Source organism: Poecilia latipinna, unplaced genomic scaffold (assembly GCF_001443285.1).
Source record: "Poecilia latipinna isolate Pla-1442-1.1 unplaced genomic scaffold, P_latipinna-1.0 Scaffold144, whole genome shotgun sequence".
Lineage (NCBI taxonomy): Eukaryota > Metazoa > Chordata > Actinopteri > Cyprinodontiformes > Poeciliidae > Poecilia > Poecilia latipinna.
The window spans coordinates 196,438-216,401 of NW_015112760.1; the positions used below are offsets into that span (position 1 = coordinate 196,438).

The following is a 19,964-nucleotide window of genomic DNA, read 5'->3' on the forward strand; positions in this document are numbered from 1 at the left end:
TCTTATAGAAAAATTCGGTGTCCCTCCTCCTCTTATTTTTTTTTTTTTTTTTTTTTTTTTTTTTTCCTATGGCACGTTTCCCTCTAGTTGAAAATAGGACTGCATTTCTGGAGATTTTGCTGTACAATTTAAAAAATAAAAAAATTAAGCAGAGCGTGAATAAAGGAGACCGCACAGCTCAAGCCACAAATGTTCATTTCTGTGTGTGAAAGGTTTGTGCCGTTTAGGAAGCAGTAATTGTTCTTTTACTCATGAGATGCTTATAAATTGCAGCAAGCAAATGAATAATGGAGATTTGTCAAGGAGGAGAAAAAGAAACTTATTTATTGAACATGGCATATGTGTATATTTGTTGTTGTTTTTTTGTTTTGTTTTTTAAATGAAATTAAAGCTTTCACCTCTCAAACTCTGGCTGCTTTTTACTTGCTGATTTATTTCTTCCACAATGATTTGGTCTAGTCAGTCCCTCGTCTTTCAAACGATGTCTTGGAACTACAAAGATATGTTAACTATCATCAGATCTGTTTGCTTGGATGTCGATCAATACATACCAAATATCTCTCAGACTTATCTTATTTTTAAATCTACAGCGCAGTCCAGTTACCTAACGATCAGTCATAACTTTGAAAACTGATAAATGTGTAAAGCTGAACGTGATCTTGTCTTTTAATCAGTAGGAAACCTTATGTGTGAGACCTTGAGTCTGAGACACAGCTTCCAGTTCGGACACATGGATGGATGTGTGTGTTTTAGCATTTCTCCTCTGGTAAGGCCCATTTTTCCAATGCATACTATGAGAACTGCTATGGGGCTCAAAGCTCAGGTTTAAAGTTTGAATTGAGTTCAGGTTAGGCTTTAGAAATGAATGAAAAAGGAAGGAAACGGTGCAAAATCCTCCTTGTGAAGGCAGGAAGTCGAAATGTGTGTGGAGGGTTACACTGATGAAAACGATCCAAAGTTTTCTACTGATTTCACGCATGTTAAGTCAATGATGCATCTTGCTTGCTACTGACAAACAGGACACTTTTTTTTACTTGTTATGACCACTATTATTTAATAATACAATAATTAGTTGGGTTACACCGAATGAGGGGCTTTACTATGTCATTCATGCAAAAGAAAAAAAAAAAATATTTTCCAATTTTAATGTAAAATTTATTTTATTCTATACACTTCAATAAAAAATAAATTGATTAGAGGACATGGTGTTCATTTTGTGACGTTATATATTTTGGATTTCAGCCTCATAAACAAAGCTATGCACACACTTCCTCTGACTGAATGCTATTTACAGTGAGATGATTTTAATTTTCTCCAAACAACTACCCATTAGATTCACTATAACTCATGGTAGGTGTGAATACCAGCATCCTGAGCACAAAATTAATCACTATTGATCACGTTATAGCCATAGAAATATAAATAATTATAAACTTTACTTAATGTTTTTTCCATTGTACCAAGAATAATAATCAAAAGTAGTTGGGTACGTATTATCATCTTTAATAGTAAACATATTTTTAACCAGTATACAGTAAATAAATAACTTGTACAAGGAAGAGATCATCTCAAAGGGTAAATATTGCATCATTTTTGCCATTTAGCAAAGCGCTTCATCCAAAGTGAGCTACGCCTGAGGAACAACATTCAGTTGCAGACCGATTTAACAAAAATAGGTCTAAATTAAAACATGTGCAGCGTCCATCATTCATCTCTCACTTGCTGGTTTCCTGAACAAAATACGCCGTAAACCTGCTGTACCTTATTTGGCCTCTGGAGGCAGCAAAAACAGCTAGAAAGCCCACGGAGGACAGAGATGCTGCTCCATGCATGGCGGCAGAGTTATAACATCTACACAGAAGCAACGTCAGGTGGTTTTACTTTGACTGTAAAATAGATTCCAGCTCATTTATCCAGTCAATTAGAAAGTGCAGTTAAAGCTATTTAAGAGGACGAGATTCCAATGACATTTTACCCAAGATTCAAAAACAGACTCTAATCTTAAAGAAAACTTTTAAGTTCCTAAAATCAAGTTGAAACATTCTATAAATCATGATACAATAAGCTCATAAAAGGGAAAGCTCTTTCTGTTTCCCCACAAGTTGGGTCTAAATGTGTCGACGAAGGTTCGCCGTGAGAGAGACCAGAAGCAGCAACGTCTCCACTCCGTCAGAGCGGGTCATTTATGCTGTTCAAAACCACCAAAGAGTGGCGGCTTTCTCACTAAAGTTACGCTGTGTGCATGTCGCTGTGGTCTCTTTCCATTACCACAGGACTGTATTTGCAAGATTAGAAAAACCCGGATCGTCCCTGAGCTTCCAGTAAGTGCCATTGGTCAGCCACACGTCCCGTCCACAGGAATCTTTGGCTTTCCTGAGGCAAAGAACGGGAGGAGATTAGCGATTTGAAAACCTGGAATATACTGGCGATCATGGTGACAACTGTGAAAAACATATTTCGTTTTTCACGCAATATGGATTATACACTTTGCAGCCTCTGAAACATCTTTGCGTTACCCACGCTGTAAATGAATTAGCAGCTTCTGTTCTAATAAGAAGAGATCGAAACCAGGGAGCCTTAGAAAAATAAAGATATGTACAATCTAATACCTGTTTGGCATTTTAGAACAAAAATCTTCTTCTGTGCATACAACAATAAGTTTGAATTGATAATTTTTTGAATGTTTGTTTAGGAAAAATTATGACCCATAAATTAAAGGACATTTTTACACAGTTTGACCAACAAACAAATCTGTCCAGATTTAGTCTGCACTTACTTGAAAAACCGAGGAATATGCTCCTCGCCCCTCTTGGCCAGCTGCTTTCTCCGCTCTCTTTGAATTTCTTCAACGTCGTCTTTCTTCCTGTCGGCCTCGGTGACTTTTCCTTCCTCCAGCATTCTGCAGAACACCAAGAAAGAGGAACGACTCCAAAAGTAAGCTGCACATTTTATCATTTTGTGCCATCGTTTTTTCGCAACCTACACATCTGTAATTTTGAACGCTGGTTTTAAATGATGTTTGAAATCGGAAGGGATCTCCGACCTTTGGTCTGGGCGCAGGCGAGTGTCTGTGGGAGGGAGGAGAGGCTTCAGGTTTGGCGTGAGTTCATTCAGCTCCATGGCAAACGAAGAGAAGCCGTAATACAGCAGGTAATCCTTTGGCTGAGGATCTGTACAAGACAGAAGCTGCTCAGATGGGCCGCAGCGCAAACGTGACACTTGGATTTATGCTGCTTAAACCTTTCGCGATTAACAACAACATTGACGTGTGATGCAAGCTCCTCAGAGCAGTGTGTTTTATTTTTCGCTGAAATAAGGAGACTCACTCGGCTTCCAGATGCACTTTGGAGTCGGCAGAGTATCGCAGAAGATGCCTTCGTGCCAAAGACCTCCAAAGCGGTGAATGACGTTGCCGCTTTGGTCGATAACTGTCCCTTGCACTTCGTTCTTGTTTGAGTCCGAACCCCAGTAACGAGACTAAATGAGAGCACGAGCAAAATCGTTTTTGGTTGGCGTTTTTGCTTGTTTTTGTTTTTTGTTTTTTTGTTTTTTCAAAGAAAGCATTAAAAGAAAAATATTCAGAGTTTCTGAGAAGCTGCTTCGTTAACCTTGACAAAGGTGATCTTGCAGGTGCAGGTGTTGTTAGTCAGGTTCTGAATGGTCACCTCTCCGTAATGCTCCAGATACCTCTGCTGGCTGAGCACGTTGTGGATGCAGGTTACCACTTTGTTCCACTCATAGTGATCACCATACCTAGAAAACATTCAAAATACAGTCGAGTTAAAGCAAATATACAATAAATGCAGATTTTCATTTGTGTCTTTTTTTTTTTTAAACATTTGATCTGTCCCACCGATGCTTATCTTGCCACATGCCCAAAAACTTGTATTTTTAATAGATGTCTTAATTTAACAATAACTAAATTAATCTGAAACGTCAAGTCCTGTCTATGTGCTTCAGTTAGTGCAGCTGTATTGGGGTAAAGTGTGTAACATTTAGTGTTCTGCTGTGTCCAAATGGAGGATGTTGCTATTGCCGTGATGTCACCATTTTTTCTCCATATTTATTGAGCAGGAGAATGAAGTTCAGTGACCTATGCACAGGCTATCGGTGCCTCAAAGTTGAAACAATTGACATAAGAATAATGTAAGAATGTAATGGCTGTAACCTAGTCAGCCATTTCAAGCATTCAGCATGAAGACATGAGTTAATTTTCATAGCATATGCACAGAGAAGCCTGAGAGTAACCAATGATATTAATGGGTAATTGCTACAACATCTGAGTAGTACTTTCATTGGTTACAATTTAAGTTGCACTTATGTGAAGTTTATATAGAGTGTCATGTTTAAAAAGTTTCAAACGTTTTAATGTCCAAAAAACAGCGACAGCCTGTCTTAGCAGAAGATCAAGGTGACGCTCGAGTGTTATTTACTTAAAGCAGCACATCTTCATTAAACCACCAAGTCACGGTCAGATACGCAATAGTATTACACAGTTTTGAATGTTTTCTGTTGATTTCAATAAAACAAGTAAAAAGACCATAAAAGTCTATGATAAACATTTGCATTTTATAATGCGAATGTTTTGATATTTCCTGTATTTCTTTATATTTTCCTCCAAAGCAGTGAGACCTTTTGCAGAACGTCTCCAGGGTTACCTCTGACGCTACATCTTTGTAGCACCAGGTTTGACAACTATGTAAATCTGTTTTCTGCTTCTTCTAGAGCATCCATTGGCAAATATCGTCCGCTCCAAATCAAAAACATATCTCTGGCAACGTGTCTGACCCTAAAAGTTTCATTTGTTACTGTTGTCCACGTCCGCTGCCAATAGTTGTATTACCAGGCATTTTCTGCAAAATAATTTGTTAGCGTTTCATGGTGGCGGTCGTGATCTTTGCCTTGGAAGCCACTGATTTACAGGAGTGAATTTGGAGCAATAAGATCCTACTCTACCTCCTAAAATCTCTTTAACACTCACCTCTTCCAAGAACAATTCGTCACCTAACACCTTCAGCACGCTAATTCCCACTTACTCCGCACTTCTCTACCTGGGCTGCTTCACTTGTGGTTATATTTAGTGCTTCGTGCTGATGCCAGCATTTAACACTAGTCTAAAAACAAGTAATGTTGTTCTACACTTATGCATCGCTTTCAGTAACTATTGCAAATTTGGGGTTTTGAAAAGGGATCAATTCAAACAGTATTAATGTCTCTGCAAGGTTCCCATTGTGTTTGTTCAGCTGCTGTGTATTTTACGAGTGGAGGCTGAGATTTGAACAAGCATAACACGGCCTCTTCATGCATTAGATATTTATGATAATAGATGATGAAAAATGATCAGATAGCTTTCAAAGCTAAAGTGATTTTAAACCTAACATTATGTGTGAGTCATGCACTGGTAATAAATGAGCTGGAAGACAACTCTCAAAAAGCACAGTTTCCACATGGATTATTTTCAGTCACTGTAAAAATAAACTACACGCCCGGGTTATTTTGCAGCCTAGAAAGTATATTTATTCAATTCTACTTTAAACCAATGAGCATTGGCAATAAAAACAAAACATTTTATATTAACCAAAATAGCAAACTGAAAGAACAGCTAATTTTGTGTGGGATAAAATACTAACTACCATAGGAAGGTTTTCTATTTTCTGCTAGCTAAATTAAGAAATGCTTTAAGCTTCCTAAAAAAAAAAAATTAAAAATCAAGTGTTATATCTGCCAAAGCAGCAGTGAATTTATAACATAAAGCTTGATGGTTTACCTTGGCAAAGTTACATTGACCATTCCTGTTGGCAGAATCTCCAATGACTTTCCCCAGAATTTATTCTTCCACCTTTGATCTGTTGACACAAGGCAACGCATTTATACACATGTGAAGGAACAACTTTTTATAAGCAGATGTTAACAGAACGGTTACCTTGCCAAAACGTGAAGTTTTCTGACTCAGCATGGCAGGCTGAGATGGGTGGGTGGTGGCATACCTGGTACAACAGGAAGAAGTGATTAAAAAAAAAAAAACTTTGACAAATACAACATATACACAAATCTCACTTGTTAGCTTTTTTTTTAAGGGGTGAAATTAAACTGCAACCGGCTGAAGAATTCATATTAATCTGCTGTAAGTTTTTAAGGCAATAAATCATTTTAAGTGAACCAACAGGACTTGGTTGGACAAAGCAGACAAATAAAACCATGGGTTAGACATTTTAATGTCCTATCATAATTGTATTAAATCTGCTGCAGAGTTCAAATATCCCTTTTAAATCCTTATGTGGAAAAGAAGACGCAGCTACCTGCTCACTGACGAAGCGGAAACCTCGATCATCTCTGATGCACTCGAAGGTTTCTCCTAAAACTGGATTAAAGGGCTTGTAGCGGTTCCTGAACGTTGCAGTGGAATAACCAGAAATAGCAAAGGCAGCGACGTAAACCTGGATTTGTGAAAACAAAAAGGAATTAGGCTCCTTTAATTTTTTTCAAAGATAAATTTGAAAATGACTACCAGTACATTTATTTCAACTAACTGAAAAGGAAAGAGACTTCTTTCCTTTCTTTATTTTAAATAAAGTCAAGGTTAGATGGTCATTTTGTTTTACAACTGGTGCAAGATCTAAAGATCTTGTACCAAGATCATCTAAAATAGACCAACGCATTGCTAATACAAGCTATCCCTTAATGCCATGACAAGTCATATTGAACTATGAAACACAGAACTATTCATTTTGTCATAATTTCTTCTTTGTAACATTGACACATTCAACTCATGATCTTGAGAAAGATGGCAAGATAATTTTGTCAGCTAATATTAACACTTACACATGTTTATTTTTTTATTTTTTGCACACAGTCATCCTGCGTACGGCCTTACCATCCTCTGGTATGGGTCTGGTGTGTTGCTGGCCGTGTCCAGCAGCTCGCTGTACTCCAGCTCTTCACACAGCCTCTGCAGCAGGTTAACTGGCTCATTGAGAGCTGCTGGCATGGAGACCCGAGCCAAGTCTTTACCTGAGGAAAAAAGGGACAGATGCCTCAAAAAAAACATAAGGTCAGTTGTAGTTTTTTTCCTCTTTGCACTAGTAAGCGCTACTTGCCTATGTTATTGTAGAGAATAGCCATGAGGCCGACGTGGCTGTTGTCAGGGCAGGGAGCCGGCAGAGTCGTTCGGCGGCCGGTGCTCTTGGGAACAACATTGTTTGGAGTCCTGGAAATACTCGCTCGGTACTTCCTGGTCGTCGACGCTGCGCGGTGTGAGAAAATATTAATTAATGTTGATCTCACATTTAGTTTTTTCGTTTTATTTATTTATTTTTTTTTGAAGCTCTGAAACAGAGGAAGGAGGTAGGAGCTGTGCTAGAAAAACACAATGAAACGTGAATATATTTTTGTTTTACTGTGATGGAAAGCGTTCAGATCTCTGGTTATGTTCTTAACGAAGTAGTGGCTCATATGATGATTTCATAGTAGGATAACCTTGAGTAATGAAAATAACTGTAGTTTTACGATGCCATTTGCTCTTGTTTTCTGGTTTTATTTTTCACTTTCATTTCCCCACTGAAGTACAATAAAGGTTATTTTTTATTACGCTCTGTATGTTAATTATTTTGAATACATTGACATTAGCAGAAAGAGGCATCTGCTACATGCAGTAGTTCTTAAATGCTTATTGTAAACAATATACCTTTCTAAGAATTGGGACCATAGCCACTTACATTAGCTGGGTAATTAGTTGAGCTCATCAATTTGTAGCTTGCCAATGTACTTTTAAAACCATGTTATTGGTTGATGATGATCAAATGATTCTTTAAGGGTTGTCCCACTATCAGGCCCTTGCGGACGAGGGTAACAGCAGAGGTAACGTTAGTTCAAAATGTTCAGCCGTACTCACCGTGTCCCTCCTCTGGTTCTGAATTACTGGTGCTTCCGTCGCTGAGCCCGGACTCATCAGACACCTCAGAAGAGCTGCCACAAAGGACGTCGTCGTTGGCATCAAAATACTCTGCCGCCGAATCCGTTACTGAAGGAGGCCCGTGAGACGGCGCAGGCTGATGACGACAGACGGAGAAGCAAGAAGGAGCTCTAAAACTGGTCCTCGAAACAAGTAAGGCAGGAAAACACGGCAGAAGATGTTCATCGTACCACGGCTAACGTGTTAGACTGGTGGAGGTTGTTGGCTTCCCAGGCTTCTTGTAGTTTTTGCCTCTCCAGGGACAGAGTTTCATGCACTGACTTCAGGGAAGAAAGCACTGAAGATGCAGACAAGAATAATTTAGAAACACATAACATTTCAGTGGATAATACTAGAGTATTTTCCATGGACTTTCTCTGGCCACCATTGAACATGTTGAGCTTTAAATAAGTCCTTCCATGTCTTCAAATTTGTTAACCTCGGTGAAAGCTGAAGATAAACATTCGTGGTGCTGTTTGCATCTGTTTGTCTGACCTTGAGTTGACATGGCGCAGATGTCCTGCTGAATTTTCTTGCCCTCGGGTGATAAGATGGTGGGAGGGGCCAGCTGGGAGTAGACATAATCGGGGATAGAGGGCACTGACACGCCGAGGTGGGATGAGCTGCTCAGGTGACTGGAGGACAGCTGTGAGGTGGACAGGAGAGGACACGTTATGGTAGAAATACTGGTTAATTTAACAGTTCGCCTGTTGTCTGTCAGTTTGTGCCTGGTGCGTCGATCCATTATCCTGCACAAAAAGTGTGTGCTTGAACCCACATGCACCCTGACAGACAGCTGGAAAGAATCTGGGCTCTGTGTCAAACTGGGCTCAAATAGTATTTGTCCACTTGTATTGCGCATCTGAAGCCAAACGATATTTGCATGAAGGTTTCTGACTCATGAAAGCTTCTAATGTTCACAATCAAGAACCTTTTAAGGTTTTCCTAGTTTTTAATCCAAAAAAAAACATTAATTGTACTGGGACTTTATGTTAAAGACCAATACAAAACAGAGCAGATGGGAAATGATGCATGGTTTCCAAAATCAAGACAAAAATCGAGAAAGTGTGGTGTGCATTTGTGTTTATCCCCTCAAAACAAGCTAAGCTAAACCAAGCTAGCTGAGTATTTGGTATAAATATTACTTGAAGCGTAACCTCCAGATAGATCTTACAGCAATAAAGCATCAATACATTTGAGCTAAAATTATACTTTTATTGCAGAATATTGACTAGAAGGTGCAACTAGAAGCAGAGCAAGGCATGTAAACAAAACATTTCTCCCACTAACTCTGGTGATTGTGACACTTAGTTGAGCCTAATTGGATCAGTGTATTCATTTTACAGTTTTGTTTTATATCAAATTGTTGCATTAGTTATTTATTCAAAATCAAATAGGATTTACATGAACAGCTATTATTGGAGTAATGTTGTCTTTTGCAGGTCAACATTCTTTAAAGAACAATTTGAAACATTTTGGTGTCTGTTGTGTTTTTAAGCCAAATCCACCAAATTACAGTGAAGTGATTTCATTGAATGAATGAGTATGATATGGAAATGCATTGCATTTGTACATCTACCTCAAATTTAAGTTACAAAAAAAAATTATTTGTGTTGCATTTTGATCCAGTTACATTCAATTCTGCAGCTATTACTTTACAGATCAAGCAGATTGATAATCTGCCTGTCGGCAACTCACCGACTTGGAAATCCCCCGAACAGGCTTTGAAATGAATAAAAGAAAGTTTCAAACAAATACAATCAAAATCCAGACACCCACAATTATAAACATATATATATGTTAAAGTGGTGCATAAAGAGAAAGAGAGAGTGAATTTACAGACCATTCTTACCATTCCCAGGGCCTCCACTCTGGATAGTGTGCGAGAGTGACCCCAAATCTTTCCTGACTTTGTCTTCTTTGGCTTCTCAAGTGACAGATTCTGTTTAAAGAAAAAAAAAAAAGATTGGATAGTGCTCTATGTCTTAATTAAACCTTAATTACAGCAGCTGTATAGATCAAGTGGTCAGCCTTTGAATACCTGTGTGCTGATGATGCGTTGCAGGTCTCCGTTAGTGAAATTCTGGCCCACCTCCATGGCCTGAAGCCTCAGAATTAAACGGTTCAGCTCTGACAGGTCCAGATTACAGCGATTTAACTCTGAAACAAATGGTTCTGTTCAGTCAGTTCTAAATTATGATTCCGACTTCAATAAATATGTCTTCAGTAAGATTTCTACTGTAAATTATTCATGTATGTATTGTAATCTCCATTTATTTATTTTTTTAATCCCATATTTAAGGTGAATCCGATATGGAACGGATTCACTTGATCCCCTTTCTAATCAAGAAAGTATCTTTTTCCTTCATAGTTAAAGTTTGATGTTTTATTTTCAATTGTGGTAAGTAAGACAATAATAACAAATCTGAAACAAATGTTGTTGTTTTTTTCAGTTAGTCTTTAGGTTGCGCAGTGCTTAATAAGTTTTATTCATAAAGGGTGAAAGCAGCCTCTGGTCTTTGGTCTTTTCTAGCTGACTGTGCGTAAAATACCTTGAACACATGTGTCTGGATTGTGGCTGTGCCTCAGCCAGGCCGACACCTTGGAGTTCACAGCGGTGTTGGCTGACGGTAGGACCCCCGATCCTCCCGCTGAATTTTCAACTCCTGCCAAACTCTGGTACCACAAAAACGGACACAAAAGAAAGTGAAAGGCAGCAAACGTAGGACTCGTTTTTAACCTCCCGGAGAGAAGGCGCTGTTCAGGTTGATTCTAGCGATTTCATAGTCACCACATCTCCATTTCTGTGAGCTTGTCCGGTCTGAGTCGCATTGGACAGCGTCTGCAGGAGGCCACCGTGAGCGTGAGTTGTCTCGTTCTTTTTGTACAGGCGGTGTGCTTGCAGCTTCGTCACCCAAATGTAGAAGAGATCGTGGCTTTTTGCCTTGAAGATAAAAAGAAGTCTTTTGTCTTTTAGCTTGGACAGCACTCTGCTGTTTTTGTTTAATACTAAGCAGCAACAATTTAATGACCATGCTTACCTTGATGTGATAGAGGAAGTCCCCAGCGTCCAAGTCGATCCGATTAGATTTTTTGTTTATCGACATAACGGCATGACTAACATCTAGTGAACCCTGGACTCGACCCTTGGAGGCCTGATGGGGAAAAAAGATTTAAGTGTTTTCAAATCCTGTAGCATAAAACTTCCTTATTTTCTAGTGTTCAAGTTAGTACTGGCATAAATTTTAAACTGTGCAAAGGCAGATGTCAGAAAGGAAACGTGAATGAATGTGAGAAGAAATGTGAAGATAATTGTGACAAAAAAACCCACCAAAAACTAAATTTTCTCCTTCTCATATTTGTTTTTAGCTATGAAGCAAAATCCAATAAAGATAACTATGTTAGACGTGTACCAGACAGGCGTAACATTATAACCACTTACATAAAAGTGTGTTGGTCTCCCGTCTTTGCTGTCAGATATTAATGAGGATTATCTTTAGCTTGATAGCAACATTTCAAAACATGTGCAAGGAAATCAAGTTTGGTGCCTCCATAATATATTTAACCTTTGGCGATCAAAACCAAAGTAACCTTGCGGTCAGAGCACCTTCTTCCACGTGGTGGTTGCGTCTCCTGCACACTGCAAACATGACTTCTTATTTCTTTCTTTAACAAAGAGGTTTCTTATGGCCACTCGTATGATAAAAAAAAAAAAATCCCACCAGATTTGAAAAGAGCATGCGACTAGTTGCCAAGTCGACAGATTAAATTAAACACTAATTTGTAATTCGAGAGGGTCAGATTAGAGGGTTCTGGATTCTTGTATTTGTTGAAAACCGTGGATCATTTTCCTTCCACTTCGAAATCATGCACAACTTTGCGTTGGACTATCGCACAAAATCCCGATAAAATATGTTGCGGTCTGGTTGATATAATATGGCAAAAGGTAAACAAGTTCAAGGTTCGTGAATATTTTTTGGCTAAACACTGTATTGTCAGTATTTAAAGGCTTAAATGTTCACTTACATCTTGTTGGTTTTTGGAGTACCGTAAGATTCCTGCTTCCAGAACAAAATATCTCTGTAAAATAAGGAAAATCTCAGATAAAGCATAATAGTGAGGATAGTGAGACTGTATAATTATTACATTTATTCGCCTCCCACCATCAGCCCCCCCTCACCTTGTGCCAGCCTTTCAGAGGCCACTTCCTCCTCTTGAGAAGATACCCCTCACACATTCCCGGAGGACTCATATCCTGAGGACACTCACTTCCTGCTTGCATCTCTACTTGAAGGTCATCAATTACTTCCCAGTCTTTGATAACCTGTTGACACGTAAAACAGGAAAATCACTTGAGATTGTGTGTTTTTAGTTCAGGAAGGATCAGATTCTCCTGGGATAAACGCACAATTTCTACAATTGTTCCAACAGTTTTATTTATTTTATTTGTATTCTGCACGAAGACTGAAACTGACCTGTGACTGACCTGTCTGGAGTGACGAGACGACAGAGTGCTGCTGCTCTGAGAGAGGGCCGGCTTGTTCCACGGCGGTGACGTCTTCTCCAGACCACTCGCCAGCGATTGGCTGCGATTGAGTGAAGGTCCATTCAAGTCCATATCCGTCCTCACGCTCCTCTTGACCTCACGCTCCTCTGTGTGTTTAGAAAGACCCTCCACAATCTGCTGAAAGCCTCCTGTGGTCAGAAAAAGTGAAGTAGAAATAGAGAAAGGATTAACTTCTTTTTTTTTTTTTTAAATTTGTCTTGTTACAGGCAAGACAAAAAGGGAGAAAATCCAACATGAAATTTGGAGATTGTTTAGAAATGAAAATCTGAAAAGCATGGCAAGTATTTGTTCCCATGCTTGAATTACTCTGACATCCTTAAATAAAGTATGATGTAACCAATTGCATAAGAAGTCATAACATTAATATATGAAGTTTTTGTCATGCATTCGAAAAACTGTGTGAGTTGGAAAACAACCTGAGCAAACACAGTAAAACACGGTAGCGGCAGCATAACAGCAACCAAATGTGGCTTAAAAAAATATTTATTCCTAAGATTTTCATCAGTAAAGAATTGGGAAACTCATGTATTACACTCCCCCCTTTGTGTGAGTCAATCACATAAAACCAAATAAAAAAATACATTGCGCTTTGGGATTGTAAAGTGACAAAATGTAAGGGGCCTATTTATCCAAGGCACTCATGAATTTCAAGCATTAGCTTTTTTTTTTTTTACAGATAAGTGTCTAAAGAAACACCTAAAAAAAAATCACATTTTGCAGCAAATTAAATGTACAAAGCCAGTTGCGGATGGCGGTGGCCGGTTGTTAATCTGGTGTTGTATGTGACACGATGGTAGAGACTGCCTGCAAGAGGAAGATTAACCTTTGTCTAATTAGATTTTCAGAAGATGCTTTTAGCTACTTGGAGCAATTCGACCTCCGCCCAAAGAACTCTGACACAACAGTAAAAATTAACCTTTGCATCGAAAGACGGCAACAAACCATTTCACAAGGTAGCTTGGTTGAAATTTCTTTAAATCGTGCAATAAGTTGCAAACTTTAAAAAAAATCCATTTTAAAACAAATCTATTCTAATTCTAACCCTTTGTAGGTTCATGTTTTATTTATTTAATGTATGTATTTGTATGAAGAGCTAACTGCTAGTTATCCAAGGCAATTATTATGCATATTTATGCATTTTAAATTATTTAGATAGATTTCAGGACATCTTTGTAGATTTTTGTCAGTTTTGTGTATTTCTGTGTTGATTTTGTTTTGTTTTGTTGGGGTGTTTTTGAGGGGGGCGGGGGGTTTGTTGGAGAAGAAAGTGGAGAATACAAGGCGACTTCGGACGTGTTATGTAAGAGCAGAAGGATGACCACAGTAACTGACCTCAGTAATGAAAGCATCACAGGGCGGAAACAGGATGAAAGGATTTGGAGGATTCTGAGCTCACTTACTCAAGAGGAAGAGCAAGAAATACACTCTGTTTAATGTTTTATTATTATTTGTTGTTCTCTAGATAATTTCATATAAACAATAGCTCAATTATGGTTATTTATTTGGAAATTAAAAAAAAAAATTCTAGTTTTGTAGAGGTCTCTGACAACATTCAATAAGTGAACTAACATCATGTCTTGTAAGAGGAGGCATTTTCTCCCCCTGCTGACCATCAGGAGCTGATATTTGTAATGTGGAAGTCATGGCCAAGAAGTCATCCAAGGTGGAGACGGCCTACTGCCAGAGGGTGGGGTTAAAAGGCTCAGGTTATGACAGCTATAATCTCTTTCTTGAAATACAGGCTGAGACAACTTATCTCGTTATTAATCCGTGTTCATGAATTACTCTGGAAAATTCAGTCCGACTAGTTATGCAGATTTTGCAAACGTCAAAAATGTACGTTGCTGATTTGGTCAGGCCGCGTTTAAATGTTCCGTCTGTGTCTATTTCTTTGATCTATTTGTGCGTTTTGGTTTTCTATTCATAAAAGTTGAAAGTTAAATGTCCGAGATGGGAGAGTATTTGTTCTTGTGCGTATATAATTTTGACAAATAAAAACTTCAAAATGTACTCCAACGGACTGATCAAATATCTGAAGAAGACAATAAAGCAGGTATAGCCAAACATAAGCTAATGATTATTATTATCATTATTTAGAGAAGTCGGCTTAATTTGCCTCCTCTCCTCGGATGAAGACCAATTAAAATGTCACTGAAGAGGTGAACGCTTGGATCTGTTCAGATTAGCGTTATTGTGACCTGCTGTTCCCTCTTATGGTGTTTTGTATATCAAAAGCGTATTTTTTAAATATATTTTCGAAGGTGCTTACCTGAGTTTCACGTCCGACTCTCATCATCGGATGCTTTCATCCAGAAATACAAAAAAAAAAAAAAAAAAAAAAAACGATCTATTCAGTTAATTAGAAATCTGGAATAAAGGAAGGGAGGAAAAAAAAACCTGTCTGAAAATGTTCAAATAAAGAAGTCAAAATACATGTTGAATCCACAGATTACCGACGATTCTGGCCACATAATCTGGCAGGCCGTGCCCTCTCTGCAGGCGGGGGGACGCGGGTTGCGTCCAAATCCAAGCAGGACTGCGCGCGGCAGGGAGCGCGCGCCGTACCCAACGTGTCCTGAGCATTATCCGCATTAGCTGGTATTACAGCGACTGTCTGAAAGGGACGTAGGAGAGCAGAAATGCGGCTCCGCTCACTCTGCACAGCCAGTTTACACAGCATGAAGCCACAGGAATGAGTTGGATCATGGATTGGATTTATGGAAGTTATCCGTCTAAAAGCGCAATTACGCGTTAAAAATGCCAAAGCAGAGCGATTTCCTATATACACTCAGTTCTTCATTTTTGGTGCATCTCTTACATTTATTTATGTTAAATGTGATTGTGCCTCACAGCAAATGACCCAAATTTCAGATTTCCTAAGACCATAAAATAAAGTATTTTTAATATACTAAACTTATGTAACGATCCTGATTTGACCTACACAATCAGAATGATGTCTGCTGACTTGACAATTGTCCAGAAGACACATAGAGGGTGAGACAAAATAAAATAAAATAAAAAAGTGGTAGCTAAAGACGTTCATAGAGTTCAAAAATAATAATGGAAAGTCATGTATGGGGAAAAAAGTTGCAGAAAAAATATGTAACAAGGAAACCACAGCTTTGAGAGAACTGTGGAAGGCCATTCAAGAGTCAGGGGAGATTCACAAGGACTGGACTATAGCTGGATTAAGAGCTTCTAGAGCCTCCACACACACAAAGAAGTCATGATTATTTTACTTCAGTTCATAAAAATACTGTCTATTTTTTTGGTAACACTTTATTTGGCGGGGTGTGCATAAGACTGACATGACACTGTCATAAACATGAATAACATCTGTCATGATGATGAAAGAGTTTTCATGAATGTCTATAACTGTTGTCATGAAGTGTCATTTGGTAAATAATGACACTTAATGCAAAGTTGCATTAAAATTTGCATTAAAAGTGTCAACTTTGCATTATTTGGTAAAAAAAAAGGTACTTTTCATGTAAAGTTAAATTAAAACTTGCATGAAAAGTCAATTAAAATGGTCAACTTTGCATTAAAAGTGTCATCATTTAATGAATGACACTTCACGACAACAGTTGTAAACATTCATGAAAACTCCCTCAGCTTCATAACAGGTGTTATGCCATGTTTATGTCAGTCTTATGCAGACCCCGTCAAATAAAGTGTTACCATTTCTTTTAACCATTGGGTGTTACTTAATAATTACTCTAATACCAGACCCTAATAATTAAACTGACCCAGATTACTGCACTGTAATCTGCAGATTAAAGTCAGTGTTTATTTTGGTGGAAGCAGATTGTTTTAATGTTTTATATTAAATCTCCATCTGGTGGAAAGCATCTGTAATGAATGTTATGAAATAACATTTAAAAACAATCCTGCTAATTCACACCTTTTGGGATTAGGAATATGGCACATAAAAAACATTGCCAAGCTAAATTTAAACGAATTTTGATTTTCAGCATATCCCTTTTATTTACATACAAACAACCTAACATTAAGAGCTAAATTTACATTTTTGAAGCACTGTCTTTCGAAAATTCCACCGTGAGGCTGAAGCCATTCACGCAGCCGCGACTCGACTCCCAACAGCACTGCTACCCCGAAGTCCGGCACCAAACAGCTGCTGTTTCAGTTTCCTCCTCATTCTAACTAGAAGTAAATCTGCAAGGCAAAAGTCCAGTGGTGTTTCTGTGAAGATCTATGAGGCTTCCTCCCCTTTAGGCGTTGCCTCGGCGCCGCCATCCGGGCTCTGCTGTTTGATGTACTGCTGCAGCAGGGCGGAGAGATGAGCCGGGTGGCGCTGCAGCATGAAGGCTGTGCGGGACGTCAGCATAGTCAGCCCGCTGACCAGCTCGCCCTGGACGACGGTCAGCGACGGCAGTTTGGAGTATCTGACCACGCCCTGTGCACTCAGCAGTGTGTTGTCTATGCAGGCGCCTGCGGAGAGATGAGAAGATGATGTGGTTTAGAAGGGAGGCCGTGGTGCTGAAGTTGGTCTGCAACAAAATTCAGGAATTCGACAAAAATGCTGCCGTTAGTAGTTAACGCTCTTCTAAGACCTACAGTGAGGGACTTGATTCACAAAAAAAAAGTCTATGAAATTTACTAACTTCCTCTTATTTCAGATTGATGATAATTGTGTTTCAAAGCTTAAATGCTGTGAAATAATCAGAAGTTATTTCTCATTTAGAAAATCAATTTCAAATCCAAGCTTTAATTCCTAGTAGAAGCTTTGTGATGTGTTAATATTTCCACACGAAAAAAAAAATCTTCTCATAACAATGCCATCTATTTTGCAGATAGCATCATCTCCTTTTATGTTTATTTTGGAGTATCAGTGAAGACCTCTCAATTTACTTGAAGGCATATTAATCTTGATGAATGTAAACACTTGACTTTGCAGAAAATAAAAACATTTTTTTATTCTCATTCTGGCATTCAGCAAACAGAAACCGTTTTGGTGACTGGTCTAAATGTGTATTTTAATAACATTTAATGTAAATATGTAATTTCAATTGTTGTCCCCATACAAACTAAACATTTATGAAGATAATACAATTTCAAAAGACAGAAAGCCCTTTTTGGAAGTGGCCATTTCTCCTACTTCTACTTTCTTGTCAGGATATATCCTATCGTGGATGTCCATCGCAACATACAGCAAAGCAGTTCTCTGGAAGCACTTATAAAAAAAACATACCTAAGAGTGTCATCTGTGGGCTGACCCTGAGAGCAGACAACATCTCTTTCACCTTCGGCTCTTTGCTCACGAAGAGAACGGTGGGGCCGATAAACAGAGGAGCCATGTTGCTATAAACTGAGTTACTCAGGAACGACAGCATTACCTGGGGGAAAAAAAAACAAAAACAGAAAAGCTGAAAAAAGTCAAAATATTCAGACTGGTAAAGGTGAATCACATTTTCCTGAAAGAAACATATTTACAGTTTTCTTTCTGTGGTATGCATGCTACTTTTGCTTCATTTTTCTCCAAACGTCTGTACAAAAGTGCAAAAGTGTGCTGCAAGTTCTTTGATACAGTCAGTATCAAAACTGCTAAAACTATCCACTTTAAACATCACAGCGAGATGTTAAACTCCTTAACGCTGTTTTAACCAATACACAGTATCAAAGCGAATCTATGATGTACCAGTCACGGTGACTAAGAGGAATCCTAGTTACCTGGTTGGGGAAAAACTTAATTTTGATGTCGTGTTTGCCAAGTCTGTGTCTGAGCATCAGCATGTCATCAACTCCGCAGGGGTTTGTCTGGACCACAGCGATCATTTTGCACTCCTCAAACACTTCCTCCAACTTCTTCTTCAGGAGTAAAATAAACTCATTATCCTGCAGGAAACAAAGAGAAGAAATTTAGCAGAGGAAACTGCAAAAGTTTGGGTCGTAAAAAAGGAATAAATTCAGAGATTTTACCCATCAGTCGGTCAGAGACAAGAATTAGACAACTATCCTTTACTTTTGCTGAAATACAGAAAATCTGCAGTATTATCTACTGAAAGTCTGCAAAGCTAAAACTCCCTCATCTTTATATTAGACACATATTAAATGTGTCTAATATAAACTGTAGCATAGTACCACATGTACAAACAACATCCTCTTTAATGTCGCAGGTAATTCTAGATAGAAATTCAGTGAACAGAAAAAATTATTCCATCCAGGTCTTAAAGTAAATTGGCATACTGTTATAAAGAATATTCTCCAACATGCCTAATGACAGTTTAGAAATAAACTTCTCCAATTTCATTAAAACCAAGTGTCGTTGTTGCATCAATTCAGCTGCAGCTGCCGTCGGGGTCTCACCTCCTGGACGTGCTTTTTTTCGGACGTATAAACCCCCGGGGGAATGGTCCTAGCTGGGGGAATGTACCGTGTGACGGCAATGAGCTTCTGTTTGAGAAAATGAAGGGGTTTTTTGTGACGGGTCACAGCCTTGGACCCGTGCCGGACGCTCTGAATCAGAGGCAGCCACCCTGAAAGCCACGGAGCTGGTTAGAAGACTGCCACAACACCGGAGATGCAAAGTTAGCATCGGCTAGCCACGCTGCAAATCTGCCACCGTTTAACGAAAAGGTGGCAGACACTAATAACAACAGACACTTAGATTCGCAGTAAAAATACATTTCTAACACTTAATGGGTTAAGTCTGTTTTTTTTAAAAGCAATTTAAGGTGTTTTTACCCTGGTTTCGTTGTAACTTCAAACACAAGGTCGCCGACATCTTTAACAGGAAATACGTCATTTAGAATGCGACAGAGGAAGAACTGTTGCGTTCAATTACACGTCAGTAAAAATAAAATCTTCACTATTATAGCTCTGACTCGAGCTAGAACTAGTTAAATCTCAACACGGACCATAAACATTTATAATTGTGACTAATAATGACCCAAACTAAATTCGAAACATAATTTTTATATTTCGAATAAAAACATAAAAAGAAATTCAGAAGAAATTTTGCAGAATTTCTTCTGAAACTGTCAGCTTTTCATAAGCGAATTCTATTTACATTCTTTTGATGTTTATAAACATTAGCTTGCAAAAGTGTTTAATAAAAAATTAAAATAATTTAATAATTTATTTTCTTAAGTGTTTCGAGTATTAAAATGAAAAGTGAATAATTTTTTTTTCAAACAAAAAGGCATACAGTGACTTTTTAGCATTACTTTAATGAATGAGTTGCAGCGTTGTGTTAGAAAAGAGAGTAGAGGTTTCAGACTAAAGTAGGCAAAATGCGTTTCCCGTCCTTCCTGAAAAAGATCACTTTGCTCACCTTCTTTGAAAAAGGTGAGCAATTTATCCTTTTAATTCTATTTTTTCTTTTCAAACCATTAATCAACCACCGTTTCTATATCTCAATTATTCTACGTGTCTTTTGTGTCAGTAGATGTATTTATGTCAATAAAGTAAAAAATATATATATAT

General features: G+C 38.3%; 2 protein-coding genes across 3 annotated transcripts; both read right to left on the reverse strand.

Annotated features, from left to right (window-relative positions):
* Positions 1-1,479: 1,479 nt before the first annotated feature.
* osbpl7 (oxysterol binding protein-like 7) lies at positions 1,480-15,058 on the reverse strand. Of its 2 annotated transcripts, none has more exons than XM_015029088.1 (23): positions 14,788-15,058; positions 12,438-12,646; positions 12,132-12,275; positions 11,978-12,031; positions 10,993-11,106; positions 10,743-10,895; positions 10,504-10,627; positions 9,993-10,111; positions 9,804-9,893; positions 9,650-9,673; positions 8,447-8,597; positions 8,143-8,249; positions 7,892-8,048; positions 7,098-7,244; positions 6,875-7,011; positions 6,300-6,437; positions 5,924-5,987; positions 5,768-5,846; positions 3,609-3,753; positions 3,327-3,477; positions 3,044-3,170; positions 2,777-2,899; positions 1,480-2,373 (listed from the first exon to the last, which is right to left on the reverse strand). In XM_015029088.1, exons 2-23 carry the CDS (start codon positions 12,567-12,569, stop codon positions 2,265-2,267), a joined length of 2,589 nt encoding a protein of 862 aa, XP_014884574.1. In that variant the 5' UTR covers positions 12,570-12,646; positions 14,788-15,058; the 3' UTR covers positions 1,480-2,264. The 2 variants fall into 2 exon arrangements, with proteins under 2 accessions (XP_014884574.1, XP_014884573.1); XM_015029087.1 differs by having other exon boundaries at positions 9,804-9,896; positions 12,132-12,278.
* A 1,421-nt stretch (positions 15,059-16,479) lies between these two features.
* mrpl10 (mitochondrial ribosomal protein L10) lies at positions 16,480-19,321 on the reverse strand. Its single transcript, XM_015029092.1, has 5 exons — positions 19,224-19,321; positions 18,846-19,015; positions 18,210-18,374; positions 17,731-17,875; positions 16,480-16,970 (listed from the first exon to the last, which is right to left on the reverse strand). Exons 1-5 carry the CDS (start codon positions 19,282-19,284, stop codon positions 16,732-16,734), a joined length of 780 nt encoding a protein of 259 aa, XP_014884578.1. The 5' UTR covers positions 19,285-19,321; the 3' UTR covers positions 16,480-16,731.
* Between the last annotated feature and the right edge of the window lie 643 nt (positions 19,322-19,964).

Coding starts and splice junctions, on each gene's coding strand:
- osbpl7 (XM_015029087.1), bottom strand. CDS start 12,569: ATGGACTTGAATGGACCTTCACTCAATCGCAGCCAATCGCTGGCGAGT. Junction 11,107..11,977: donor ACTCCAAAAACCAACAAGAT/GTAAGTGAACAT, acceptor TTTCCCCATCAG/GCCTCCAAGGGTCGAGTCCA. Junction 8,049..8,142: donor AGTCTAACACGTTAGCCGTG/GTACGATGAACA, acceptor TGTCGTCATCAG/CCTGCGCCGTCTCACGGGCC.
- mrpl10 (XM_015029092.1), bottom strand. CDS start 19,284: ATGACGTATTTCCTGTTAAAGATGTCGGCGACCTTGTGTTTGAAGTTA. Junction 17,876..18,209: donor TTAAGTTTTTCCCCAACCAG/GTAACTAGGATT, acceptor TTTTTCCCCCAG/GTAATGCTGTCGTTCCTGAG. Junction 16,971..17,730: donor CCCACAGATGACACTCTTAG/GTATGTTTTTTT, acceptor ATCTCTCCGCAG/GCGCCTGCATAGACAACACA.